The 26,732-nt window shown below is 39.4% G+C and overlaps 1 protein-coding gene across 8 annotated transcripts in view; it reads right to left on the bottom strand.

Annotated features, from left to right (window-relative positions):
- Positions 1 to 1,471: 1,471 nt before the first annotated feature.
- LPAR1 (lysophosphatidic acid receptor 1) overlaps positions 1,472 to 26,732 on the bottom strand; it is a 95,079-nt gene continuing 69,818 nt past the window's right edge. For all 8 annotated transcript variants that reach the window (XM_081152094.1, XM_081152092.1, XM_081152095.1 and 5 more), the window contains one exon: positions 1,472 to 3,944. In XM_081152094.1, the coding sequence (XP_081008220.1) occupies positions 3,643 to 3,944 (302 nt within the window). In that variant the 3' untranslated portion in view covers positions 1,472 to 3,642. The remainder of the gene's footprint in view (positions 3,945 to 26,732) is intronic.

Here is a 26,732-nt window from a genome sequence, read left to right as displayed (position 1 = left end):
CTAGAAGTATCACACAATTACGCCCAGACGTTGAGAGAGCAAGGGAAGAAATTAGAAAGAAGATGAAGAGCGGAGCCGAAAGCAATAATTAGGAAAGAGAATGGGAAACCGCTAAGACTGACAATTGCGCAAAGCGAAATGAATCTGGAAACTGCTGTCTTACTACACGAAAGAGGGCAATACAGTAGCCCTCTCACCCCCGACAGGCCGCGAGTCCCGCGGCGGGTGCCTGAGCCACAGGCAGCACCAACCCCCCCCACCTGCTGCTGCTTCGTATCCAGGCCCGCCCATGATAAAGGTTCATGTCTAAACCAGGCACAGTAAGACATTAACAACTAATAATAAAACAGAACGGTTACAACAACGTACTGTAGTGAAAGTCACGTGAACGCGGTCTCTCTCTCTCTCTCTCAAAATAGCCTATCTCGCGGGTGGAAGATTCGTTCTTACCGTAGATCTTCGCAACCTCGGCAAATGATTTTCTTTCCTTATTAAGCTGAAAACGTTCACCTTTTCGCTTAAAGGAAGCACGTTGGGGCTTCTCGGTGGCGCACCCACAGTATCGCCGCTCTAGCCCTTTGGGGCCATTACCAAGCAAAATGAGGGCGACTTGCACACCACCACCGCAGGCCTGTGACGGCCCCGCGGGGAACCAACATGGCCACCAGGGCCGCAGCGCAGCGCCTCCGCGCCCAGACGCCCAACAGTCTCGCGGGACGAAGCGGGTCACGCGAGATTTCGCCCCGCTACTCGGAAGAGCGCGCAATTTAAAACTTATTCTTTCTGGAGTTTTCCGTGTAGTGTTTTCAGACCGTAGTGGACCATGGGGAACTGAAACCGTGGAGAAGAGGGGACTGCTGTCTGTGAGCTCTGAATAAGTCATAAAGAGTTCTAAGACCTTCGATTTCTAAAAATCTTGCATCCGCCTCAATTTAAAGGTACAGGATTCTCTTCCAAATGGTCATTGAGACATTCATTTGAATAAACATGATATGTATTTTTCCAACATCTTAGCAATATAGTGAAAAGAATATAATTAGCATATCACTGGAAGGTACCTGTCATTTTTATCTTTAGTTACTAAATCTATAAGCACAAAGACCACTGTGACTTTATAAACTCCTAGTGAGAGTTTTTCATAAGCCAAAATAAAGGTCTGATCAAATCAGCTCTTTCAAAAGAAATTTACTCTGCCAATTATACTGTCAAAGTATTATATCGTCCGAAGATGTTATCCCTCCTTTAATGCAACATAAACCACCATCTCTGGGACACTGGAAAGACTTATTGCTCACGTTGAAAAAAGCAGTTCTGAGCTGGGGAAGCATATGGTGGTGGCTTCACCACAGAACTCAGAAGCCCCTGCGGCAGGGAAATAGAGGAGGTCACAAGAAGAAAGGCACCGTGCAATGCAAACCGAAAGCTTGAGCAAGAGAAACAGCACTGACCACAACCACACGTGACCAAACACTGATTGAAAATGATTTATTAAGGTCCAATTAGTATGCTTTTCATTTTAAATAGTCCACATCGCCTTCAGAATACATGCACATGAGTAAAATTCCAGGTTCATTTATTTTACTTCCAACATCGAATGCTCTGTATATTGTATGAAGTATGTGCGAACACCTTTCTGCTAACTGGTTCCCCATATTCTTTTCACTTTGGGAACATGACTAGTCAGCCCTCTGTTCAAATGGTGACCATGCACTGACTCCCTCCTCCCTAGACAACCATCTTCTGGACATCTTTCTCTTAAACCCTACTCCTGACTTTCCAATACCTGCTTCATGACTGTGACTTGACTGGTTACTTATGACAACAAACGTGCAATTCCTAGTTTACCTAGAAAGTGAGTTAAACAGGTGTCACCTCATATGGTAGCAGACTATCTGGGGTGATTCTTAGAGAATACACAGTATCCAGTCACATGTTGATGCTCAACCAATTGGCTACAGAAGGGTCCCAAGATATTTAATATGAAGATCCTTCATTCACTTGGCACGTTGTATTTCTTTGCATTTTCTTGAATTCTACATTACAGTTGTGGCTACCAAGAGCTTAATAATTGGTCCCTCAAACAAAATTTGGAATTGCTAGACATTTTAATAAGGTATTCTGGTTATTTGTGACAGTTGACTATTTCTAGTCCTTCTTGTTATGTAAAAAAAAGTCACTACACTAACCACTGAACTTCCTTTGTAAAAAGGTAATTTTACTGGCTTTCCTCACAATTGTCACCCATGAGGTGCAAAGCAGGAAATCCCTTTTTATAAAAGGTATGAGCATAAAAAGACATTTCACATTTTAAAAAAATCCTTCATGGGAACATATCCTAAGTAAATAATCAATTATATGGACAAAGTCTTATGTACACAAAATTTTTTCAACATCATTTATAATAATGAAAATTAGAAATAACCTAAGTAGTCAACAATATGGAAATGGTTAAATAAACTGAGTTGCATCCATTAAATGGAATATTATATAGCCATAAAAATTATGTTTTTGTAAAATTTTTAATGCCATAGGAAAATGTGGCAATTCTGTAGTGGAAAAAAACTGGTTATAAAATTGTTTATAGTATGATCCCAATTATATAAAAAGGTATATAATATACATATAGGCATACACGGGGGAAAGCTGTTAATGGTGGTTACTTCTGGGTTGTGATATTATCAGTAATTATTTTTTCTATTTTATACATTCTGCATTTTTCAAGTTTTCTACAATGACTATGTATTATTTCATAATACAGAAAAACACAGGCTATTTAAAAATTCCTCTGATGTACTAATAATTAGAATGTACTTGGGTATCATAAATATGTGGGAACAATATTACTAAGCTCCTTGTTCTATGACTTTTTTAGAGTACATATTATTTTGGTAATAAACTTAGATCCCATTTTTTGTTTTATACGTGTTACGACACTTTAAAAAGGTAATATTGTCATTAGAGCATTGTTTTGTTTCATAACCTAAACAAATACTGGCTTTAACATCCAGGTTCTCCTGTTTCCTAGAAGATTTAAAATCAATACCCTTTTATCTTTTTTAAGTAAAGCATACTGCATACATACATTACATGCATGCTTTCTAAAAAAATAACTCTAATTTACAGTTTTCCTATATAAGGGGGAAAAAATGAAGTTACGGTAGTTTAAAAACAGTCTATCGTCTTATCCATCACAAGCATACTGATAGGCATAAACATGTTTATTAAATGAAATGTATCCTTTAAAAATAAAAAAGGGAAGCCTGTATGTAAATGAAGTTGTGGATTCAATTAGTCAGTGTTTCTTCTGACTTGCACCAAACCACACAAGATCTTTGGAAGTCTAGTTGCTGTCTTCTATCTAAATGGACACTCCAGAGTCTATTTACGAATTCCATTCTAAGAGCTCCACTTGCTACTTCCAGAAGGAATGGGGATCCAGATGAGGGCTGTCACATAAGCTAATTTTCAACATATATCAAGTCTTGTTGGGTCTAGGAACAAATACTGCCATTGGTTAGTGTTTAAGTACATGAGTTCGCTTCCCCCTCTCTCTCGCCCCCACACCTTGCCCTGGCATTTGGGTGGGGGGAGGCTCTTCACCCCTCAACAGATGCTGCCGGCTGGCCTCCCTCCGTTTCCTTTCTAAACCACGGAGTGGTCATTGCTGTGAACTCCGGCCAAGATGGTGTGGTTGAGGGAGGAGGCCGAGCGGTCCGAGCCTTCCGCCGGGCCGCCGGCGCTCTCGCCGCGCTGGCAGCACAGGATCTGCCTGAAGGTGGCGCTCATCTCCTTGTCGCGGTAGGAGTAGATGATGGGGTTCATGGCAGAGTTGAACTCGGCCAGCAGAAGGAAGAACTTCTCGTAGGCCAGGACGTCACACTGCGGGCAGCACACGTCCAGAAGCAGCAAGACCAGCCCAGGGGTCCAGCAGATGATAAAGGCACCTACAAGGCCGGGGCGAGGGGTCGGAAGGATTTAAAAGAGAGAACAAAAAGTATAATTATGAAGCAAACAACCATAAGGTGAAACTATTTCAGTTCCATATAAAATACCGAGATGCAAAGCCACCAGATCACCGTTTGAAAGAAAATGTTCATATTCTGAAGTAATCAGAAAAAGTTTTACTGACAATAAAATAATCAATGTAATAAAACCTCATTAATTCAGACTCTACTAACATTGAGTATTTATGAGACATAGATGAAGCATGAGACATGAAAAACTTCATTCAGGACATACACTTTGATACTTATAGAGTTAGGGTTTTTAATAGCATGAGAGTGTTTTTAGGCAAAAAGATAAGTACTGTGACAAATGTCATTTAATATTTAGTTAAGGCACAGTTTCTGGATTCAGGTTGACTGGGCTCAAATCCTTGCTTTATTGTTTAATGAAGTAGGTGAACTTAGGCAAATTACTTTTCATACCTCAGTTTTCTCATCGAAAAAAAAGGAATGATTATATTTACCTCATTAAGTTTGTTGTAAGGAGTAAATGAGTGCTAACAAAATAATCACCCGGTTTATTGTAGTAGTAACAATAACAACAATAATATTGTTAGTATCTGCTCAGTAGCCTGAGCCTATTTGAAAACAGCAATTTCCAACGATGTTTGTTTACTTTTATTTTTATTCAGCAATCACTAAAATGGTGCTTTTCCAAATGCTTTATAAATATTAACTCCTTTAATCTGCACAATAGCCATATGAGATAGCAAGTATTATCCCATCATGCAGATAAAGAAACTGAGACCCAGAAGTTAAATAACTTGCTCAAGGCCATGGTACTGGAAAATGGCAAAGAGAAGACAGACCCCAGAGTTTCTGCTTTTAGAGGCTAGATCCAGAGTCCACACTCCAGAAAATACTGTTATACTCCCACTTCTTGAAGTTAATAAAATATTTTGAACCAAATTTTATGTTTTGGATGTTTTACAAATTTAGATCAACTTTGTTCTCTTTCTTCCCTAACTATTCCGAAACAGTAAGATTTTACTATAACTGTAAAAGGAATGAAAATATAGATTATATTCTTAATTCCAGCTTATTTAGTTCCTGAAATCACTCATTTAGCTCCCAAGGAAAATGAAGGTTGTGAAATAGCATTAAAATCTACCACTGTGTTACCCTACCTCAGCTAAGAGAACATGAGCCAATAGAACCGGTGGGCGCTGTCACGTCCCATTACATCGCACCCCGTATGTGTGATCAGGCTACGCAATGAAGAGACAGCAAACGGAGATGATCCCAGAAGAGCTTTTGAATCTTTAGATTTAAATGGCACTGGCCTAGGTGAATGCAGACTTGGACTGGAGTGGTGAATTTGGACTAGCCTCAAGGAATGAGTTTCACAAAATGTAAACAAACAAGATTTAGCTTCCAAGCAACCCAGTTTTTTTTAATGTGAGCTTTCTTTTTTGAACCTTTTCAGCAGAGAAATGAAAATAAAGAAAAAAGTACCCCCATAAAGCTCTTTGTTCTAAAACACAAATGTGTATTGGTTTTAAACTGCCATTCACTTTGAAGACTGTCCAAGGTGCTTTATTTTCTAATAAATACAATGACCTTAGACTTTCCTTAGAGAGAAAAAAAATAATATTTCAAACATCAGGAGATAATAGCCAAGAAGCTATTGGAACTTCAAGTAAAAATGTTAATAAAGCATTTATTTTAAGTCCTTGAATTTTCTTGCTTGAAAATCACTCAGAAAGAGAACATAAAGGAAAATGAAAGGAATGCCTCTTGAGTTTCAGAAATAATGCATTATTCACTGAGAAGCCAGGAAGGGCATTATTCTCAGGGTGGAAAATGCCTGGATGGAAATGCATGGAGCCATTATTCCATTTACTTGGAAGCTGGAAACATGCAAGCTCTTCATGAATGGGACAGCATTCTTTCAAGTTTCCTTTCCCCTTTCTTTCATCAAAGCTCTGATTGAACTCAAATTCAGAGCTTGATTAGGTATCAGCAACATGTATCTCAACAGATTTATTTTAAATAAAATGATCTTTTGCTCCTTCCAGGCAGCAGAAGGGAAATCCTTATTCTCATGGATCTGCTCAAACTGTGTGACTTTGTTCAAAAATGACAGAAGTCAAATACAGTCCTTTGCTGTTGATAATTTCTTCTAGTTTTTAAATTCAAGAAGAGCAAAAATTTTTGAATAAAAGCCATGGTCTCGTAAACTAGTCCGATGGGCCTAACTTTCAGACAAAAATAAAAAATAAAATAAAAATGCAAGGAGCCTTGCTAGACTGGAGGCAGGAAGTGGGAAACACCATGGCCTGAGACAGGGGCTAATCTACATGGACCGCTTCACTGAGGCACTCAAAGTCCTCTTCTCTTCTTTTCACTGCAAAGAACTGTTTTTAGTACTATGATTAGGCCCAACCGCACAGTCCCAACACTACATTTGGATCTTCAAGACTTGATCAAGTAATTTAAGGGACTCACAGTACAGGCTTCAAAAATCAACATCTAAAACCAACCATACAGGTTTTCCCTTCTCTCTCGCAGAGGTGCCATGGACCAAACTGACCAAAAGATGATGGTGGGCTACATAAGTGGAAAATGGGGCCTGGAAAATTCCAAGGTGATTAGGCTTCTAAACAATAGTGAGTGAATATTATGAAATTAGGTTTACTCGAATTATGGATTTACCAACAAGCTTCTAGAAACAAAAACTACACCCAAGCCCCTTTAGTAATTAAGTAGCTAATTGTAATTGAAACAGGTCATAGTACATTGTGGACCCTTGTCAACATATAATCTGCAGAGACTTAAGTGTATATGTATTAAGTCAGGTTGATAAAAATAAAAAGAACCTCCATCTCTACATCTGTAAAGTGGAAAAGTAACAGGTCCCTGCTCTACTCCATAGGGTGTGGTGAGCATTAAATTGAGAAACAACATGTAAAAGCCCCCGACGCGCTGCATGTCTGTCTGACTGCATGAACTACATGGACGTTAAAAGGATAAAGAGAAGGAAAAGAGAGGAAATACAGAGAAGCACAGAAGCCCCTAATCATTTTTGGAGGTTTTCACGAGCCAACTCAATATGTACCAAGATGGGGAATAAAATAAAATGGTACTCCACAGAAACAGTGCTTTAGTTCCAGAACATTTCTGATGGACGAATCCCCACAGACCAAGGCACAGAACCAAGGAATGGTATGCAACAGCATGAAAGTAAAAGGAAGCACAAGTCGTTCATGGTTACTTATTGTGAATTCAGATGCAGAAGTGGCAGCAGATAAGATGTCCAAGGTCGTGAAGACCTTGTATATGGCCTGGTTAAGACATTAGAAATTTCTCCAGTCCCTCATTGATTCTAAACCCTAGCCACACACTACAACAGCTTGCTGAGCTTCAAGAAGTAACGATCTTCATCTATCCATCCTCCTGTGAGATTTGAATTTCACTCACCTCATTGGTCAGAGTCTCATTTAATAGACAACACTGGGTGAACAAAATGATCTGCATGCAAATAAAGGCAAAAACATCAGATGTTTCCAAATTCCAAAGGAGAAACCATGAGAGCCTGAACTGGGGCAGTGACAATGAGGAAAGGGAAGTATTGAAGGATTAGAAAAGTAATTAGGAGATGGACTGCATGAAATGGGCAGGAAAGATACAAGAGTATGATGACTCCTAGATTATTCAGTTGGGTAATGGAAGAATGGTGCTACCACTGAAGGAAGAAACAGGAGAAAGGGTAGATGTTTTCTGAGGTGAGGTGAGGAGAACAGAGATCATGACTTCAGTTTTATATATCTTTACCTTGAGGTACCTGCAAGACTTCAGATGGAGAAGCCTTAAAGGCATCGTGATGGGCTGATGGCAATTTGAATCCTGGGAAACTGTCTCTTAGTGTGCTAGACAAGAGTAGTTATATTTTGCATGATTTGCCAATATTACAAGTAACATGGAGAGACAGATATTTAAAAAATATCTGTGGGTTGGAATAAATAGCAGAAGTTGCTCTTCCTAGAGCAAGCTTCATTCCTTTCTTTCACATCTGTCAAACCAATCTGTGAGGGCCCCAATGCCCACAAAGATGGAAGGAGAGGCCTTGGAATGTAGACGCAAAAAGCAGGGAGGAAGGAGGTTGTTTGGGAACGGCAGGTCAGAGCCAGATCATGCTACACCTTCCCTTGCATCTACACAACCCCACCAGCTAACTAATGCTGCCCGTCTGATCTCACAGTTGCAGTCTTTCTCTAGAGTGACTTTTTCCTAACTAGTTGCTCTTCATTTACCTAAGGAACATAAGAACCAAAGTTAAAGAGAAAAAGTGTCTTTGACAGAGAAGACTTCTAAGGAGAGAGCCCAAGATTTTTGATGAAAAAAACAGAAAGCATTTCCAGTCTGGCTGGCAAATTGTGTTTTTACAAAAAAAGCAGGCATCCCAGACATCTAAAACAAGGTAAATCAATTCTACACTGGTGCCTTGTCCAAGTCCATCCCTCCTTGTCCTCAAACTTCAAATGGGATCTCAGAAACAGGCATCTGGATCTCAGAGTCTTGGGGTAGAGATCAACGAAGGGAAATAAGTGTTTAAATACACAAACAACTTTTTATTTTGCCCCTAAATTGTGTATTTCTTCAGGGCAGCACCTTGGTATCCCAGAATCCAATCTAATTTTAGTTCATTTCTCTAGTTATATTGTGATTTCTGCTATTAAGTTACACATATAAAACTAGGCTAGCTAGGATATCCTTCTACATTATATATCTTAAAAGAGGTTATGTTAGATAATAGACCAGTTAAAAAGCTTATTCCTAGTAAAACTGTGATTGTAATGAAAATTTATGTGAATGATTTTTTGAGATGAAAGGTTTTTTTTCCTAAAAGAGTAACCTAGATTGATTATAAAATCTATCTGTCTTCTAGAACATGGAGAATATAAAATTAATGCAGCTTAGATAGCTCCACCATAACCCATTTCTCTCTTAATACCAATTTTACTTCATTTAGTTTAGTGCCCAACACTTCCACCTTTTCAGGGTCATGGTAAATGTTTCATACCTTTAAAGTTTTATGATTTTATTCATTGTGTGATGTGTTCTAGTGTTTCTATCACTCACTCCTGATAGCAACATTTATCTTTTAGAGAAGGGCATTAACAATACACAGCTCTCCAAAGCAGAGTAGAACACTCAGTATGTTCTCTTTTAAATATTCCTGGGTGCATGTTTCAGCCCCATGACACTGTCTTGATCACAATGCTGGCCTTCCTATACACAGGAGACTGCCTCCTGGCATTTTATCCTCTCCTTCACAGGAAGCTGTGAGCATCATACACATGCCTTCTCCATGTCCTATTACAGACTCTAAATCGCATCCTGTAACTGCACATTGGAAAGCACACGCTGAAGTGGCTTCCATGCTAGTGCTGCCTCTTCCAGAAGAATATCTGTGCTTGAAAATAGCCAGTAGAAACCACTTCTCCATGGCTACAAGTCAAGTGAGCAATACCTTTTATCTGCCTATTGCAACAGGCTCCTAACCAATTCCTCTTCCTCCATGCTTCTCCCTTAATGCCCAGCTTGCACAGAGCAGCCAGAATGATCTTTCAAAGGTGTAAGTCAGTTCACATGACACCACTTTCCTGCTTAAAACCTACAAAGGCTTCCTACTTGAAATCCTTACGTGGTCCATCATGCCCTACATGACTGGCCCCTGCCAGACTCTTCAATCTTGTCTCTTCCCACTTGCCCCTCACTCACTAGGTTCTGACCACACACACCAAATAAGTTCATGTCTGTCTCAGGACATTTGCACTTATGGTTCCATCACCTAGGAACACTCTTTCTGTAGATGTTCATATCTACTTTGCTTACTGCAAGACTTACCCCTGACTATCCTAGTTAAAGCAGCCCCCCCTCTTCCATTACATTATCCCATTTTATCATCTTCATATCCCTTATCTATACCCCAAATTATCTTATTTATTGGTTTACATGTTTATGTTCTATCACCCTTCAATGAGAACACAAGCTTAGCAAAGGAAGGAAAGCTCTCTCTTTCATGTCTGTATCTTTAGCATCTAGAACAGTGATTTACCTTCTGCTGAATGAACTGGCCAGTCACAGCTAACTTCCTAATGGACATATCCAAAACAAGAAAAATTAATTCGTAGAAAAGTCATTAAATTCTGTTTAGAAAACAAACATTAACACCTACAAGGGGGGCAAGGCCTTTGAATGGATGCTACGAGGCATCCGAAGGGGCATGAGGTGGGCCCTCCGGGCAAAAGCCTCAATAAATATGCATTCGTTACTGTAGCACAAACTAGCCTATTGTTACTAATACTGATGGGTGTGAGATTATCTGAGGAATCTACTAAATTCTGGAGAAGCAGGTTGGGTCAGGAATGAAGGCAGCCATGGGATAAATCAAGTTGCTGCTACAGGAATGGTTCAGTAAGATAAGGCTACCCCATCAGACCCTGGATTCTGCAGTCTCTGCCTGGAAAAATCAATAACTGACCCAGCACGCCTTTGTGTTAATCCCTCAAGATTCTCAGCTCCATGCAGGGGCATCAGACTGACCGTGATGAAGTCTCATATCCATGCTCTTGTTACCAGAGAGCTGGGAGAAAGGATATATCCTGCCAGCCAGCATATAATGGTTGGCCACTTTTTAAAATATAAAGGACAGTTCCAATAATTTATCAGCAAAATCACTGTCCACCTATAATATTAAGTTTGAATATTCATAAGACTTTTCAAGTGTGATACCAGCATTTTTTTCAGAGACTCAAATTGGTGGGTTCTTTTTATGTATTGATGTTCTGATAATTTGTAATACTGTTTACTTAAAAGGAACATTTATAATTTATGAGCAGATGATAAGGATAATTCTCATTAATCCAGTGTTCTTCCCAGAATGGTCTTCAGCTGCTTTCCTTTCAGTGACTCATGTCTAAATGATGGTATAAAGCTAATTCCTTGAGTTGTTAGGCCTTTTTTTCCAATAGAAAGTTTGAGAACTACAGACAAATATAAATAGAAAATTTTAAAAGTCACATATTGTACTGCAGTCTAGAGATACTTTAGTATATGATCTTGCACTTTTAAAATGTTGCTGCTTTTATTTCTAAATGTGTGCCTTTTTTCTGACTACATATAAAATTAACATTGAAAGACTGTATATTAATGATAGGTAAGAGAGGATCAGGCAATCAAATTTTTCATTTTCAGGAACACGTTTTTGTTCTGATTCACAGTGTTTTTCTATAGCAATATGTCCTAATTTGATCAATACACTATCCTCTTGAATCTGTGAGGATGTTAATTATAATTTATTTGAATCTGCTTTGTGTCCCCCATCTACCTGTTTCCATGTAACATGCTGTATTACATACCGATGCAGGCATGGGGCATCGTGTTTCAGGGAATGTCTGCCCGTTTTGCAGGAGACTTTCCTGAATAGGAGACTCCCTGAGAGGACAGGATAGTCAATTGCCACCAAAGACAGCTTTCTCCTATACCCAAAACATCCATAGATGCCCACTAATGAGTAGGAAAAATGTTATATTAGACGATTACAGGGGGAGAGGTATGCCCTCTGAAAGTTCTTACCTATAATGAGAGAAAATGAAATTGTGATAAAGCTCAAATAATATACAAGTACCATGGCCACCTCATTAGCTCCAAATTCTAAGATCTCAAGAGGCAGCAAGCATACTGAAGATGCACTGAGTTATACGTCCTTACAAACACACGCCCACACACGTACACACACTCACGCACTCCAATCGCAGCCAGTGTTCTTCTGTCGTAATATATGACCCCTAGGTCTCTGAGAGCAAAGAAAACAGGAAATGCTTGAACTTTACTTTCAACAAAACCAAAACATGTTAAATCATGTTCAGATGGGTCACTGTCTCTACCTTTCGTCCCTAAACATGTTTCCTGATTTTTACCCAGTTCTGTCTTAGGGTGAACTAAAAATCAGTGCTACTCCAAATGCCCATCAAAGCATTTTCTTATAGGTCCCTAGCATTTTCAAAGGAGATACATTTTAAACTTATGAAAAAAATATAATTTATGTCTATGCACATATATACACACAAACACTATATAAAGGTATAAATAACACATGTATTATTTGTATAAGCATATATATGCAAGGTGTCCCAAAAAACATATACACACTGAATAATTAATTCCAATGGGTTAAATTGTAAAAGAAAGAAACTTCAATGAGCTAACAGAAAAAAGTGTATACATTTTTGGGGACACCCTTTATATATATCCATACTCACACACATTCAGAATAGTCACTGCATTTAAATATCTCCAAAAACACAGTGAGATTTCTTTTCTTTCACAAGCAGTAGACTATAAAGCCCAACCAATAAGGATAGTGCCACTTATATAATCTTCACATAGAAAATAACACTCCATTCTCAGGATAGTTAAATCTGTTTAAAGCACTCCTAAACCTAGTGATAGACACAACATTTTCTAAAAGCAAATTCTCCCCCTTATTTTAAAAATAACTCCTAAATCTCACAGAAAATCGATGTTGTCAACTTTACACCAACACCCATCTAACTCAGAAAATGATACTAAACTTATTGCATGACTGTGGTCCAGCTGTTTCCAAGGTGATTTGAATAATATTTATCCCTTTAAAAGGATAAATGAAATTCACCCCAGAATTTTTCCCTTGCGAAGGTTCAACATAAACAGGGAGTTTATAAGTGGTTTTGCAACATATTTAATTTTCAGCTGTGAATTTAGCCAGTCCCAAAATGATATAAATCTAAACAAATACTACAATCCAGCTGAAAATGCTCACAGAATATAGCTGATGACAGAATCCTGTGGATCGTATTCTGTGCAGTTCATGAACTACTGGCCTGGAGCAACAAGACATGTATTACTCAGGAGACAAACTTCAAGGACAAAGAAACGTAATGGAAACTTCATTTATAACTCATTTTCTTACTAACATAATGGAGAAAAATTTTTTAACTGAATCCAAAAGCTAACTCAGATAAATTTGTGAAATAGTCCTGCAACCCAAAAATGTTTATTTAAAAAATTATGTGTGTGTGTGTGTGTACTTTTTAATAGCCAAAGACATAAAAGAACAGCAGAAACTGTAAATATGATCACTCTTCTTGAGATCAGCTATGCCTCCAAATGTCCTGGATTGATATTCATGAAGCACAGATTCTTGGCAGAATAGGAGGGAGGTACAGTCTGTTCTGCTGTCATATGATAGCTGTGTGCCTAAGGTATCTCCCATTATCAAAAACTTTTATTAGAAAGCTTTTTTTTCTTAAGTTACAAAAGCAATACTCAATTGGGAAGTGGGTATTTAGGCTAAAGAGTTCCAGATTCAAAATCACAAGCATGTTTTTCTACATGAATTTCAATTATTTTAACTACAAGTTTAGAGTAAAATATTGGTTACTCAAAACTAACAATAGTAAAACTAAACATCACAAAGCAAATTCTAACAATAGTCAATCAGTTCTAAGGCCACCAAAATTAACTGCAACGGTATCACTTCTGGGAATTTATCCTACAGCTGTATTCACACACAACACAATTACGTGTGTGCAAAGAGTTCCTTGTGGCATTTTTTATTTTTAAAAATTGAAAATAATCTAGGTAACCATTGGTAGAGAAGTAAAATAAACTGTTGCATTCATAAAGTGGAATCCTATTCAACTTTCTAAAGTTATTAAGATATTCTATCCTTACTGGTACCAAATGATCTCCAAGATATACTGTGCCAAGTAAAACGAACAAGATATAGACAAATACATGCATGTATAACATGCTATCATTATGCCTTAAAAACAGCACCAATCAAAAAAGCATGTGTACTCACAATCACAGATGCCCTAGAATAAGCCCCAAATGAAGCTAATAATTTCTAAAATTTTAGAACATGAAATTATAAAAATGATACTTAAGTATTTTATTTGAACTTAAAATAGCAATTTGTATTCATTTGTCAATCTTTTAGTACAGAGCCAAGGCTTTAAAATTGAATATGGGTCTGCTAACTGGAGTTCTGCAAGATCTTCCAAGCAAAGCCACACCAATAAAGCATCACATACTACTTTCCAAATTGGCTCCTAAAAAGTGGAGTCAGAACTTAAGATTCTTGTAAGGCAATATGAGTACAAAAACAATGTAGACTTTTTATGGATTTCTCCAAATTTATAGTTGTTCTCATCAGAAAATCGAAAGCAATTTCTTTTTGCAACTTGCCTTCATTGGATTCACCTTAGTTTTGCCAGAAATATCTTCTTCTTGTACTCATTTTTACTAGATAATGTAATATTTAGCTAGTTACATCATTTTTATAATAACCTGGCATAAACAGCTTTAGGAGGGAAAACAACTGATTCTTAGTAACTGCCAGGAGCTGAATTATTTGGCCTTGAGGCTACAGTCTACTAACCTTTCTTCTTTCCCTCCTTCCCCTTCCTTCATTCCTTTCTTCCCTTTCCTTCCTTCCTTTTTTTTTTTTATTCATCTAAATACATGAGTGTGTGCTATATGTCAGATACTATTTTAGGTACTGGAGACACCACAGTGAATCAAACAGAAAAAAATCTCTCCCCTCATTGAGCTCAGGTTCTAGGAGGGATATGAGAGACAACAAACAGAATAAATAAATAAAATTATATTTTAGTGGGGGATAGTATTTGAAGGTTATGTGAGAGCAACTTACATAAGAGAGAAGTTAGGGGCTCATACAGCAATCCAGACAACAGATAATAGTGGCTTTGAACATGAGAAGGTGGTTATAACAGAGATGATGGTGGTAAAGCTGATATAACTTGCTAATAGATTGGATGTTGGGGGAGAGAGAGCGGTCAAGGAAACCTGTAAGCAATTAAAATAAAGGACTTAGAAACAAGGAGGTCATTGATGACAATCCAGTGGAGAATGGAAGCCTGACTGGAGTAAATTCAAGAGCAAACAGAAGACAACTCAACACCAAAAACACAATCCAATTAAAAAATGGGCAAAGGACCTGAACAGACACTTCTCCAAAGAGGACATACAGATAGCTAACAGACATGAAAAGATGCTCAACATCACTAATCATCAGAGAGATGTAAATTAAAACCACAGTGAGATATCACCTCACACCTGTCAGAATGGCTGCCATCAATAAGTCCACAAACAAGCACTGGCAACAATGGCTCGGTCTTTTGGTCCCATAATGAAATGTCAGCAGCCCCTTCTGGCTTCAGTACTAAAGTTCATCAGTATTAAATACGGTATCTTTATCTTAAAAAGAATAGCTAGCAAATTGGGGAAGATTTAAAGTCTTCCTATTAATGATAGAATGAGTAATAAATCAATGCACACATCCATACGCTGTTGATAGAAGAGTCCTTTGACAATCTTTCTGGAGGTCTATTTGGCAAAATCTAAATGTAAAAGGTCCCCCCTCTATCTAAATTCACTTTAATAATTAAGGAAATAGCTATATTCAGGGATTATTCCCATAGGCACTCAAGAGGCTAGTTGGGGAGAAAGACAACTGAGGTTCTGTAGAGATCAAATTTCTTTTAACCCCCCAGGCTGTGTGATTTGCAGGGTTTTAAGAGTATGTATTCATATATTAGAGGAAGAAAGAGACAGGCCTGAGGTTACATACTGTTTATTTCCCTCACTAGTTATCTGACATTGGAAAAGCTATTCAATCTTGCTGGGCCTCAATTTCCTGTCAAATGGGGATACACTCTACTTTCAGAACTACCATGAGGACTGAATGAGACCCCACTGGTAGAATATAAAGCACCTAATATGCTCCCCTTCATTTTTTTCTTTTTCTTCCTTCTTCAGGGAAAACCCAAGGAATAAATCTACAAGAAACATGCATATTATTGGTTCTCCCAACTGAGAGATGGCACACTGGGGGGCTGCACTCCCTGTCATTTTCTCACCTTAACCACACAGTGACCATCAGGCCATCCTTCAATTTGAGAAACTTCTGAAGGTACCCACCAGCATTTCTTTATTTATTTTAAATACTTTTTCATTGTTTTTCAGAGAGAGAGGAAGAGGAGGGGAGAGACAAAAACATCAATGCATCAACATCGATCAGCTACCTCCTGCATACCCCCCACTGGGGATTGAACCCACAACCCAGGATATGCCCTGCCTGGGAATCGAACCCACGACCTCTTGGTGGGTCAACACTGAAGACTGAGCCACACTGGCCAGGCCCAGCATTTTTTGATGAGCTCTCAAATTTCAGGGTCAGTCCCCTTTCTGCCTTAAGTTGAAAATAAAATGAGTATTTCCTTTTACTTTCCTACTTTAGACCCTACAGCATTTGAATAAGGACTTGACGTATGAGACAAATTGATCAAACGCTTACATGATCTTTGTACTAGGCTTCGGGCAGCGGGAAGCAGTTTCTACAGAGGAATGGGCCACCTCAGCCTGCCATATGCTACCCTAGCGTCTGGAAAAGAATGGAATCCTGCTGGCCTTGGAAAGCCTGGGGACTCTGGGGTGGTGGCACTCTCCTCTGAGCGTGCTCAGAGCGGTGGGCAGCTGCCCACAGTCCAGGCATAGCCAGTGGAGTTTCTGGGCAGCTTGTTTCATTCTCTGGCGCAGATGCTGGGGCCTGGCCACTTGGCAGTGTGGGTGCCACTACCAAGAAATGCAGGACTGAGCCCCCATCCCCATGCCTCCAGCCACCGCCTGAGCTCTTCCTCCCTGGGAAACTGGATGAGACGGACTTGTTGTTAGAGGCAGGGCTGACCCAGCTGAGATGGTTGAGGGAAACAGATAAGGAGGGAGGGAAGTTCTTCAGGGAGTGGACACAGGCCTCACACTTGTTTTTCACAGGTCACAGCTCAGGAAGGGATGGTGGGGACTCGTCAGGCGGCACAAGCACTGAGTGGGGTGCTCAGCGCTGGACGCATTCCAGCCCCCTCTGTAGGACTGGACACCACCCTCCTGAAAGAGCTGGGCTGCCGGGAGAGGGCCGTGCTGAGAGAATTCCACTGCAGCCTCGTTTTGGCTAAAGGGAGAAACACACACAGAGATAAAGCAAAAAATAATTTTCCTAAGACATGGAGCAGCAATAACACAGAACCAGATCCAGCCTAAAGGGGGTTCATGTTTGCTTCGTAAGGGATGGGAAGGGAACCTTTGGACCACTCCAGACATTTCTCTTGCTTTTCTTGCCACATTTACCCACCCATTTTGTATACATTTCTTAATCAAAGACTTTAATATAATCAAGTTTACGGAGAGAAAAATTTCGTTAGGGAAGATATAAGCTGTGTTGATTCACTTGCCTACCTTTAGCTCTAAGCTGTTAGTAGAACATCTGCTTCCAGTTTAGAGTGGAGAGAGAAATGGACTTTTTCGAGTTCATCCAAGGATGTGATATTAATAAAGAGTTTCAAGACTAATTTATATTTAAGTGCTGTTACCATTTAAGGTTTTAAACTCTGCTGATACTTTCTAGGGCTCTCCATTTTCAGAAATACTACAGATAGTTTCCCTTTAATAAACCTTTAATTTTTTAGGCAGCTGCTATTTTTTCCAGTCTTTCTAAAAATATTTTTTATGGATTTTTTATTGAATTTATGGGGGTGACATTGGTTAATAAAACCATACAGGTTTCAAGTGTACATCTCAATAACACATCATCTGCATATGCATCATGGTCTCACCACCCAAAGCAAAAATCTCTTTCCACGGCCATTTATTTCCCCTTTGCCTTTTCCACCTCCCCCATCTCCCTTCCCTTTGGCAGTCACCATACTGTTCTTTGTGTCTATGTGTTATTAATTTTTTTTGCTCAATCCCTTCACCTTTTTCACCCAGCAGCCCAATTCCCCTCCCCTCTGACAGCTGTCAGTCTGTTCTCTGCATCTATGAGTCTGTTTCTATTTTGTTTGTTTGTTTATTTTATTCATTAGATTCCACAAATAAGTGAAATCATATGGTATTTGTCTTTCTCTGACTGGCTTATTTCCCTTAGCATAATACTCTCCAGGTCCATCCATATTGTCGCAAAAGGTAAGATTTACTTCTTTTTTTATGGCTGCGTAGTATTCCATGGTGTAAATGTCCCACAGCTTTTTTATCTACTCATCTATTGATGGGCACTCAGGCTGTTTCCAGATCTTGGCTGTTGAAAATAACACTGCAATGAACATAGGGGTGCATAGATTCTTTCAAATTAGTGTTTTGGGTTTCTTCAGATATATCCCCAAAGGTGGAAATACTGGGTCAAAAGGCAGTTCCATTTTCAATTTTTTGAGGAAACTCCATACTGTTTTCTTATTTTTCCAGTCCTCTGTGGTCTTTTTATTTTAACTGGCTCCTGACTTCCTACATACTTTGAATATGTAAATCAACCTAGTTCAGAATTTCTTAACGTAGGCACTAAGACATTTTGGACTGGATGTTGCTTTCTTGTGGGGAGCCTGTTTTTTCCACTGTATATGTTTAACAGCATCCCTGGTTTCTACCCACTAGATGCCAGTAGTACACTCTAGTCATGAAAATAAAAAATGTCTCCAGACATTGGCAAATGTCCTCAGGTGGCTGGGGCTGGGGAAACCACTGGTCTAGATAAAGCTTTTATATATAGAAAGGTATATGACAGAAACAACAACGTCCTTTTAATAACCTAGGTAATTTCGTTTTCTCTTGCTGCCATAACAAATTATCATAAATTATGTGGAATCTAATGAACAAAACAAGACAAATTTATTATAACTCTAGGGGTCAGGAGTCTGAGATGGGTTAAAAATCAGAGTTGGCAGGGCTGATTTCTTTCTGGGCTCTCTAAGGAAGAACCTGTTTCCCTGGCTTTTCCAGCTTTCAGAGGCCACCTGGGTTCCTTGGCTCATGGACCCTTCCTCCCTCTCCAAAGCCAACAATCCAGCATAATCTCCACATCTCAAGGTCCTTAACCTAATGACATTGCAAAGTCCCTTCTGCCAGGTAAGGTGACATATTCACAGGTTCCAGGGAGAAGGATATGGATTTCCTTGGTGGGCCATTTTCTCACTGCTACAGTATTTAAAAAAAATTAAAGCAGTAAATAATTTCATACCTAAAATAATTTAAAATAAAGCTTTTCCCCTAAAGTCTTATAAAATTATGATTTTATTATATGCTTCAAGTACTTTCCTGAGAACATTTTGCAGCATTTCCATTTGCACATAAATTCGTCTAAGGAAGATTCAAGTTTTTCTGCTTTTAATGTTATAGAGCTCATGAATCACCCCATGCCTCCCCAACCCTGTGGAGATCACTAGTATAAAATCACATTTTTAATACCTAACAAATGAGAAAATTTATTCATGTCTTAATCTTTGGATTTTTCCTAGAATTTGAGAACTCCATTTATAAATGTTTACAGTTATTGTCTTAGTGCTTTTGGGCTGCTATAGCAAAATACCACGTACTGGGTGGCTTACAGATAACAGAAATTTACGTCTCACAGTTCTAGAAGCTGGAAGTCCAAGATCAGGGTGCCAGCATGATAAGGTTTTGTGAGGGCCATCTTCTGGGTGCAGATTGCCAACTTTTCTTTGTATCATCACGTGGTAAGAGGAGCTCAGTGGAATCATTTATAAGGGCACTAATTCCATTCATGAGGGCTTCACCCTCATGACCTAAATACTTCCTAAAACCATCACCTTAGAGGTTAGGTTTCAACATAGAAATTTGAGGGGAACACATTCAGACTATAGTAGTTATATTTACCACTTCTTTAAACTTTCTTTAAATTTTTTATTTCCCTTAAAAGTGAAAGGATCCAAAACCTTCATCAGTAACTTCCCTGTATTTTTATTCTTATTTTTATTTTATTATTATTATTATTAAGATATATCTTTATTGATTTCAGAGAGAGGAAAGGAGAAGGAGAGAGAAAGATAGAAACATCAATGAAAGTCACTGATCGGCTGCCTCCTGCACGCCCCCGACTGGGGATCGAGCCCGCAACCCGGGCATGTGCCCTGACCGGGAATCGAACCGTGACCTCCTGGATCCCAGGTCGACGCTCAACCGCTGAGCCACGCCCAGCCGGGCTACTTTTATTTTTTTTAGATTGCCGTCCAGATGTGCCAAGGGCTGGGGCATCTTCAATTTCAGAACAATCAGTGACAAAGTTAATTAAGTTCAATTATTGTTAAAAATATTTTAAACGAATCCTTTCTTCAACCCGTTCCTATAAACTACTCTTTAGAGTAAAAGCCTGCATCTGCTCAGCTGGATCTGAAAGAGATAAGTGATTATGAGTAAATAAAGCCAGATGGCATTTACACTTAAGGTTTCTTTCCCTTTTTGAGTCTGCTGTACAAGATATGATTAATTGTCTTTAAAAGTGCATTTCCGTCTCTTTGGAAGTTAAGCTTGGTGAGGCTGACAAGAGGCACGAGGAGGAAGGTAGAGGGAGAAGTAGTGGCCTCAGGACAGCCTATTTCCTGTCCCACCCTCCCACCACAAAGAGCGGCAAACCAAAACTGAGGCTTCAGTTTAACTCTCCTGCACCCTCAAAGACACAAGGACTCCCATTCAGACCCCGACGGTGGCAGCGTGACAGAGCTGCAGGAAGGGCGTCTGAAGAGAGGATGGTAGATTGCGCTCCGGTTTTGTTTATAGGGAACCATGAGAGGGAGAAATGCAGAGGAATGAAGTACTTTCTACTCACACGAAGTCACTGACCAAATTCATTTTTTTCTATTATGGGTAGTTGGAAGGGTTTTTTCATTCCCTCTCTAAAAATCCCTGAACAAGACTTCTGGTCCAGGCAAGAGAGCATAGACTTCTTTCCTCCTGCTGCTCCCAGATAATACAAACCGTGGAAGTGAAGACAGTGATATTTAAAAGTGGGGAAAGTAAAGGCACCTAAACAGAAGTAAAGCCTCCACACTTCATAGTGATAAAATGCTGATATCAACAGATGATAAGTCACATACGTATATTATAATACCCAGAATAACCAGTAAGAAAACAATACAAAGAGATACACTCAAAAGCATTGTAAAAATCAAGATGCAATCCTCAAAGCCCCAAATATCTACTTGGGATTCTGCATATTAGAGAGCTAAATGCATATGAATGCATAAAGCCATTTAGGGAAAAGTCCTAGACTGGGAGCTACCCCACTCTGGAATGGATCTAGACTAGAGCAGGATCTGACTCTAACTGGGAGTATAATCACCACCTTACTGGGCCCCGGTTTTCACATCTTTAAAACAGAAGTGGCTATAAGACAGCCTGGGCCATTTCCAGTGCTAAACTTTGATTATTCTATGTTATGATAGCTCTTCATTCTTCTTATCTATTCTGTGCTATTCCCTATGATTTAAATGTCTCTGAAAGTGCTCAGAAAGGTATTCAAAAAATAGTTAAGATTTCTGATTTATATCCATTTAATTGTGCTAAAATTTTGATACCAAAAAAAGAAAGACAGCCTTAAAACAAACACATACACACCCCTTTTCTGACCTCAGGAAAAAGCGAAAATGGATTCATAAGAAAATTATACTATAGTAGATAAAGGCTAAGCTCTCCTCTGATCCAATTAATTCAGCCTCCCATCAATTGCTTCCTGTCTATTTGTTCTTTATTTGTGCTTTTCTTATTTTCTTTTTTCCCTCAAGCATATTTTAAGAATATTTTCCATTTAAGCTAGGAACTAAAGTACTACTAATTTTAAATATTTAAAAGCATTAAGTAAACTATTTTAAAATATTTTAAAATTTTTGAAAATGACTTTATAATTATTTATTAACACAATAAAATATTAATAAACAATTTTAGATAGGTATTTTTACTATTAAAATACCTAAATGATGATAATTCGGTCTTATTAAAGTTTTAAAATAGGAATCTCCTATGTAAATTAATGCTTTATCACCATATATCTTTGAAAGAAACCCAAATGGAAATATAAAGTAAAATAATAAACTAACAGGCTAACCACATTTTAGTAACTGCATTGAATAGAACATTCGAGTCTCTCAGAGAGAGATTCATTGGGTATTGGGGTTGACCAGACACTATGAAGAAATGCCTTCTCTTCTGTGGACCAGAAACTCCCTGACATGGGCACAACTTCCCAGAAAGCCTTGTAAATTCAGAGGCAGCTCCTCAGGGAGCTGGGAAACCACTGGTGTTGGGAAGAACCTTGTTGAAAGAAACGGCAGGCGTGCCCAGTGTCCTTTCAGGAGAGTTGGTGTGCTCCACACACAGAAGTTCAATGGCACTTCCAATTTGCATTTCAGAAGGGACAAGAGAACTACAGACAGATTCCCAGAGTGGTCAAGATTTGTATGATCCTGCCCGGCCGGGCGTGGCTCAGCAGTTAAGCATCAACCTAGGATAGGATCCAGGCGATCAGGGTTTGATTCCCGGTCAGGGCACATGCCCGGATTGCGGGCTGCAGCCGATCAATGACTCTCTCATCATTGAGGTTTCTAGCTCTCTCTCTCCCTCTCCTTTCCTCTCTCTGAAATCAATAAAGATATGTTAAAAAAAAAAAAAAAAAAGATTTGTATGATCCTGACCCCTTTTTCTACCTTCCCCATATTTCTATTACCTTCTGTTTCTCAGTTGATAATAAAATTAACACTGGATAATATACAAAAGGTCTGGGTCCTTGTACAAGGGACAGTGAGAAAGCAGGAAGGGTGGGAGACACGATCTCAGTCTAAAGAAAACCTCAGAGGCAGAAAACCCCAAGTGAGAGAGGAAGTGGACAGACAGGTGGAAAGCAATCTGGGTCACTGAGGACTGCAGAAGGGAGAGAGGAAAGCACAAAAGCAATGCTGGAACAAAACAGTTAAATCACAGCCTTTAAATACTTAATAATAGAAAATGGAAAGAAAAACACGACTTCTTTCCACACACATCCTACTTATGACCACCCATAAGGCTAGGCCTCCTCTGTGTGACCCCTCGCCCTCATGAAGGTGACTAGAACTTCAGGCCGCAGAACCTTGGAGCCTGGAAACACGGACACTGCCAAGAATCTCCCTCCCTCAAAGGTGATCCGGACTTCTTTATAGACACAAATGTCTGATCCCAGACACAGAGGTAGAATATAAAACTTTGAAAAAGAAAACCTCTTGTCTTTTAATGGCAGTTTGCCGAAATAAAAGAATTAAGAGAGGTCACAGACCTTTTTCTGACTGCAGAGTTCTTCCTTAACTGTTTTTACTTATAAAAGCAAAGAAAGAAGAGGAAAGATTCGACGAGCTGCTTCTTTCACAGCAAAACCCGATCTCAGATATTCAACATTCAGAGAAAGCTGAAATTTTTTAATGGACCCAGTGTTTAAATATTCAGGCTTTTATCAACTACAGAAACTGTCGGAGTCTAAATGTGAACCAAATTTAGATATATTAAAATAGTATATTAAAATATGGGCATATGTCTCTTGCTGAAGACAATGTCTCAAAGTCAGTTTTTTCATTACTCAGAAACTGTGTCCAAAGGAAAGGGCTAGAGATGCTAATCCAGATGTCATCAGGACACTCTGTCCTTCCTTCTCCACTCTCGAGGTGAGAAGGGCCTGCTAATCTTGCCTCTCTTGGGATTGCCCCTATTAGTAAAAGGCTGACCTCAACTAGAATGAGCAACTGGTCAAACCTGGGAGAGTCACACTGTTTACCTCAAGAAGGTCTGGCCCAGGAACAATGCAAGGAGGTCAATGGGCACTGAACAAGGACCCACAATGTATGAAGCAGGATCAGTTGTCCTACTTCCCAGATGAGGTACCTAAAGTTGAATTCAATGGGTTTGTCAAGCTACCATGCAATGTGAGGTCTATGTTCAAATCCAGATATTCCATTGTATTCCCAGACCTAGAAATTCATCTGGCATATAATAGGTGCTATCTCTCTCTATTTATCTGTCTTTATGGAAACAAAGTCTTAAACTATCTGATTCAAAGGCATGTTTCCATCAGACCACATCCCACAGAAAATAGACTTTTAGAGCAGCCATTATTACATTAAGTACAGATTTACAAAGGTGGTATTTACACTATTACGAGTCTGTCCTAGAGCCAAATCCTCAGGTGAGAATTAACAACAACAACAACAAAAGTGTGAGAGATTTCAGTTTTCCTTCTCAGGCAGTGAGGATCCATTTGGATTGTTAATTACAAAGATCAAAGCGACTATTTTGCAGAACACAGAAAAAGGGTGAGCTGCTGAAAGTAGAGAGAATGGCCAAGGAGTTCAATTCGGCACTTGCTATATTTCTCCGTGGGAGGCCTGCTGTTATTAGTTTGTATTAAGGAAACATGTCCAAGCTTGACAAGCATCACTGCCCTTTATCTCTGGCAGGGATGCGGGGCAAAAAGGAGAAGTTCCCCACTGCCTTTTCCCCTCAGTTCCTGCCCACAAAGGATGCCATCACCTCAAAAGACACCTCTTCTCCAAGGAAAGCAAACTCCACACCCACGAACCCACAAACTCCCAGCCGATGCTCAATTCTAATCATACTACCCTTTGTCTTCTTATGCAACTTTCTCCCTAACTTTCAAACTGTTTTATCATGGAGTATGCACATGTTAGGAAATACAATCTGGAAGAAAAAAAAAAAACCTCGAAAGAAGCACTATAAAATGCATGGCAAACTGCATAATTCATTCTTCTAAACAGGCTGAAATAAAGAGTCTTAAAGGCTATTGGGAGAAGATATAACAGACCTCCTAGTGCTGTGTGTGCATTTTTACTGACTCCTTGATAGTTGAAAGATAAAACAAACTTCTTTTTCAAACATAATCCAAGGTATGAAAAATAAAAACTTTTTAAATTTCTTAAACTTTTGGGGAGCAGGGCAATAAGTGTGAAAAAGACTAAGCAATACTCAGCCCATGTCTGTAAAACTACACTACAGTTCATTCTAGATGGAGGCGGTCAGTGTGTTAGAAAGTCAAGCCCCACAGAAATGCTTTCACGGGGCTGCTCTTGGCAGCAGGCCACCAGCCTGCACGGAGAATGTTATAGGAGCCACCTATGGGACACGGCGCTGCACGTGCTGAGCGCTGAGAGCTGTTCAGCACCTCACGCCACGGCCGACACGGCCACACAGACGGAGACACGCGGGAGAAAGGGCTCTGGGCTCGGCACTCACAGGAGCTATTTCTCCTGATCCTACCGTATGGCCACCAAATCACGCATCTCACTGTGTTTACGTCGCATTAACTGCTAGAAAGGATAGCATTCCTTGACTCCATGTCACTTTCTTCCATTTATTTTTCCCTTTCCCTCCTTTCTCTTGATTATTTTTAATTCAACTTTGTCCTCTGAACTGTATGCATCTTTTTAAGCTGCCTAAAATCCTCTTTTTTTGCACAAGGGTAAGTATAAATAAACACAGGCACGGACTCTGCACATGTCTGTAAAACTATTTAGGCGATACTGCTATTTGGACATAAAAACCACCCAAGAACCAGCATGTCTCTTACTGACCAAAAAAGAGAAAATAAATTTTCATTCCTATTTTAACAGTGAGATCCAAACAGTCTAAGGTCTGTCACCCACAGGCCATTCAGCAGACACTCAGATTACAACCTGGTCCCAACAGCGTTGCTGGCTATCTGCGGGGTCACAATTACATCACGATTATGTTTTCATGCCACTGTGCTCAGGAGCTAAGCCGGCGGGGCACAAGGCTTCTAGCTACCCCGACCAAAGGGACTGTCAGGTTAGAGATGTGAGATTTTGAAAACAAGCAGGGTGGATGGAGAAAGCGCAAGTGAAGAAGTAATCAAGGGGGAGGAGAATTAGGAAAGAGTAAGGTCTCAATGCCAAAGGAAGACAAAACCTCAAGAAGGAAGTGTTACCTGGTTCATTCCTTAAGGAAAGACAAATATTTCTGGGGCAAATTCTTTAAAAGTAACAAATGTAGGTTTAAATGCATAAAACTCCATCCTTTAGTCTTCCATCTAATAACATTAATTTCTTTTAAAATGGTGCTTTTCAAAAGCGATCTTCTTTTCCAACCATACTCAGAACACATGGCACACTTGTGGAGGACATGCCCTAGGGTGACCCCCAGTGAATCACACTCTTATGTGTGGGAAGAACCTGTAATTTGCTTCTAGCAAATAGAATATGGCGATGGTTACAGGACCTCATTCCTTTGATTAGGTTCAGTTCAATGGCAAAGGTGAAGGAATCCTGCGGCCTGTAATTAAATTGACTTTAAATTGATCAAAAAGATTATCCTGCATCAGCTGGACCTAAACAAGGAACCTCAACAAGGAACCTCTTAAACAGACTCCAGAGGCCAGAGACTGGAAGGCACAGATACCATATTCATTCCCTCTTTCTGTCTCTCTCCCTCCCTCTTCATTGCGGACTTAGAAGCAGCAAGATGTGATGAGTCTGACCACATAAGGAAATAAATTCTGCCAACCACCTGAAAGCTCTTGGAAGCAGATTCTTCCCCAGTCTAGGCTTCAGATGAGAATGCAGCCCAGTCAACACAATGGTTGCAGCCAGGCAAGGCCCTGAACAGAGAACTCTCTAAGGAGTGCCGGGAATTCTGAAACTGTGTGACAGTAAATGAACATTTGACCACTAAGTTTGTGGGAACCTGTTATGCAGCATAGAAAACTAATACTGTCAACTTGCCCGGGAGTTGTCTTATAATATTAACTAAACAGAAAAAAATGGAATGAAAATTTCAGACTCCTTTTTTTTTTATTTTTTAAGAGTTTCTATCATTTACATTTTTTGG

The sequence above is a fragment of the Miniopterus schreibersii genome, assembly GCF_964146895.1.
Source record: "Miniopterus schreibersii genome assembly, chromosome: 11".
In the NCBI taxonomy this organism is placed as follows: domain Eukaryota; kingdom Metazoa; phylum Chordata; class Mammalia; order Chiroptera; family Miniopteridae; genus Miniopterus; species Miniopterus schreibersii.
The sequence above is the reverse complement of the archived record's forward strand: the minus strand, read 5'-3'. Positions and strand labels throughout refer to the sequence as shown.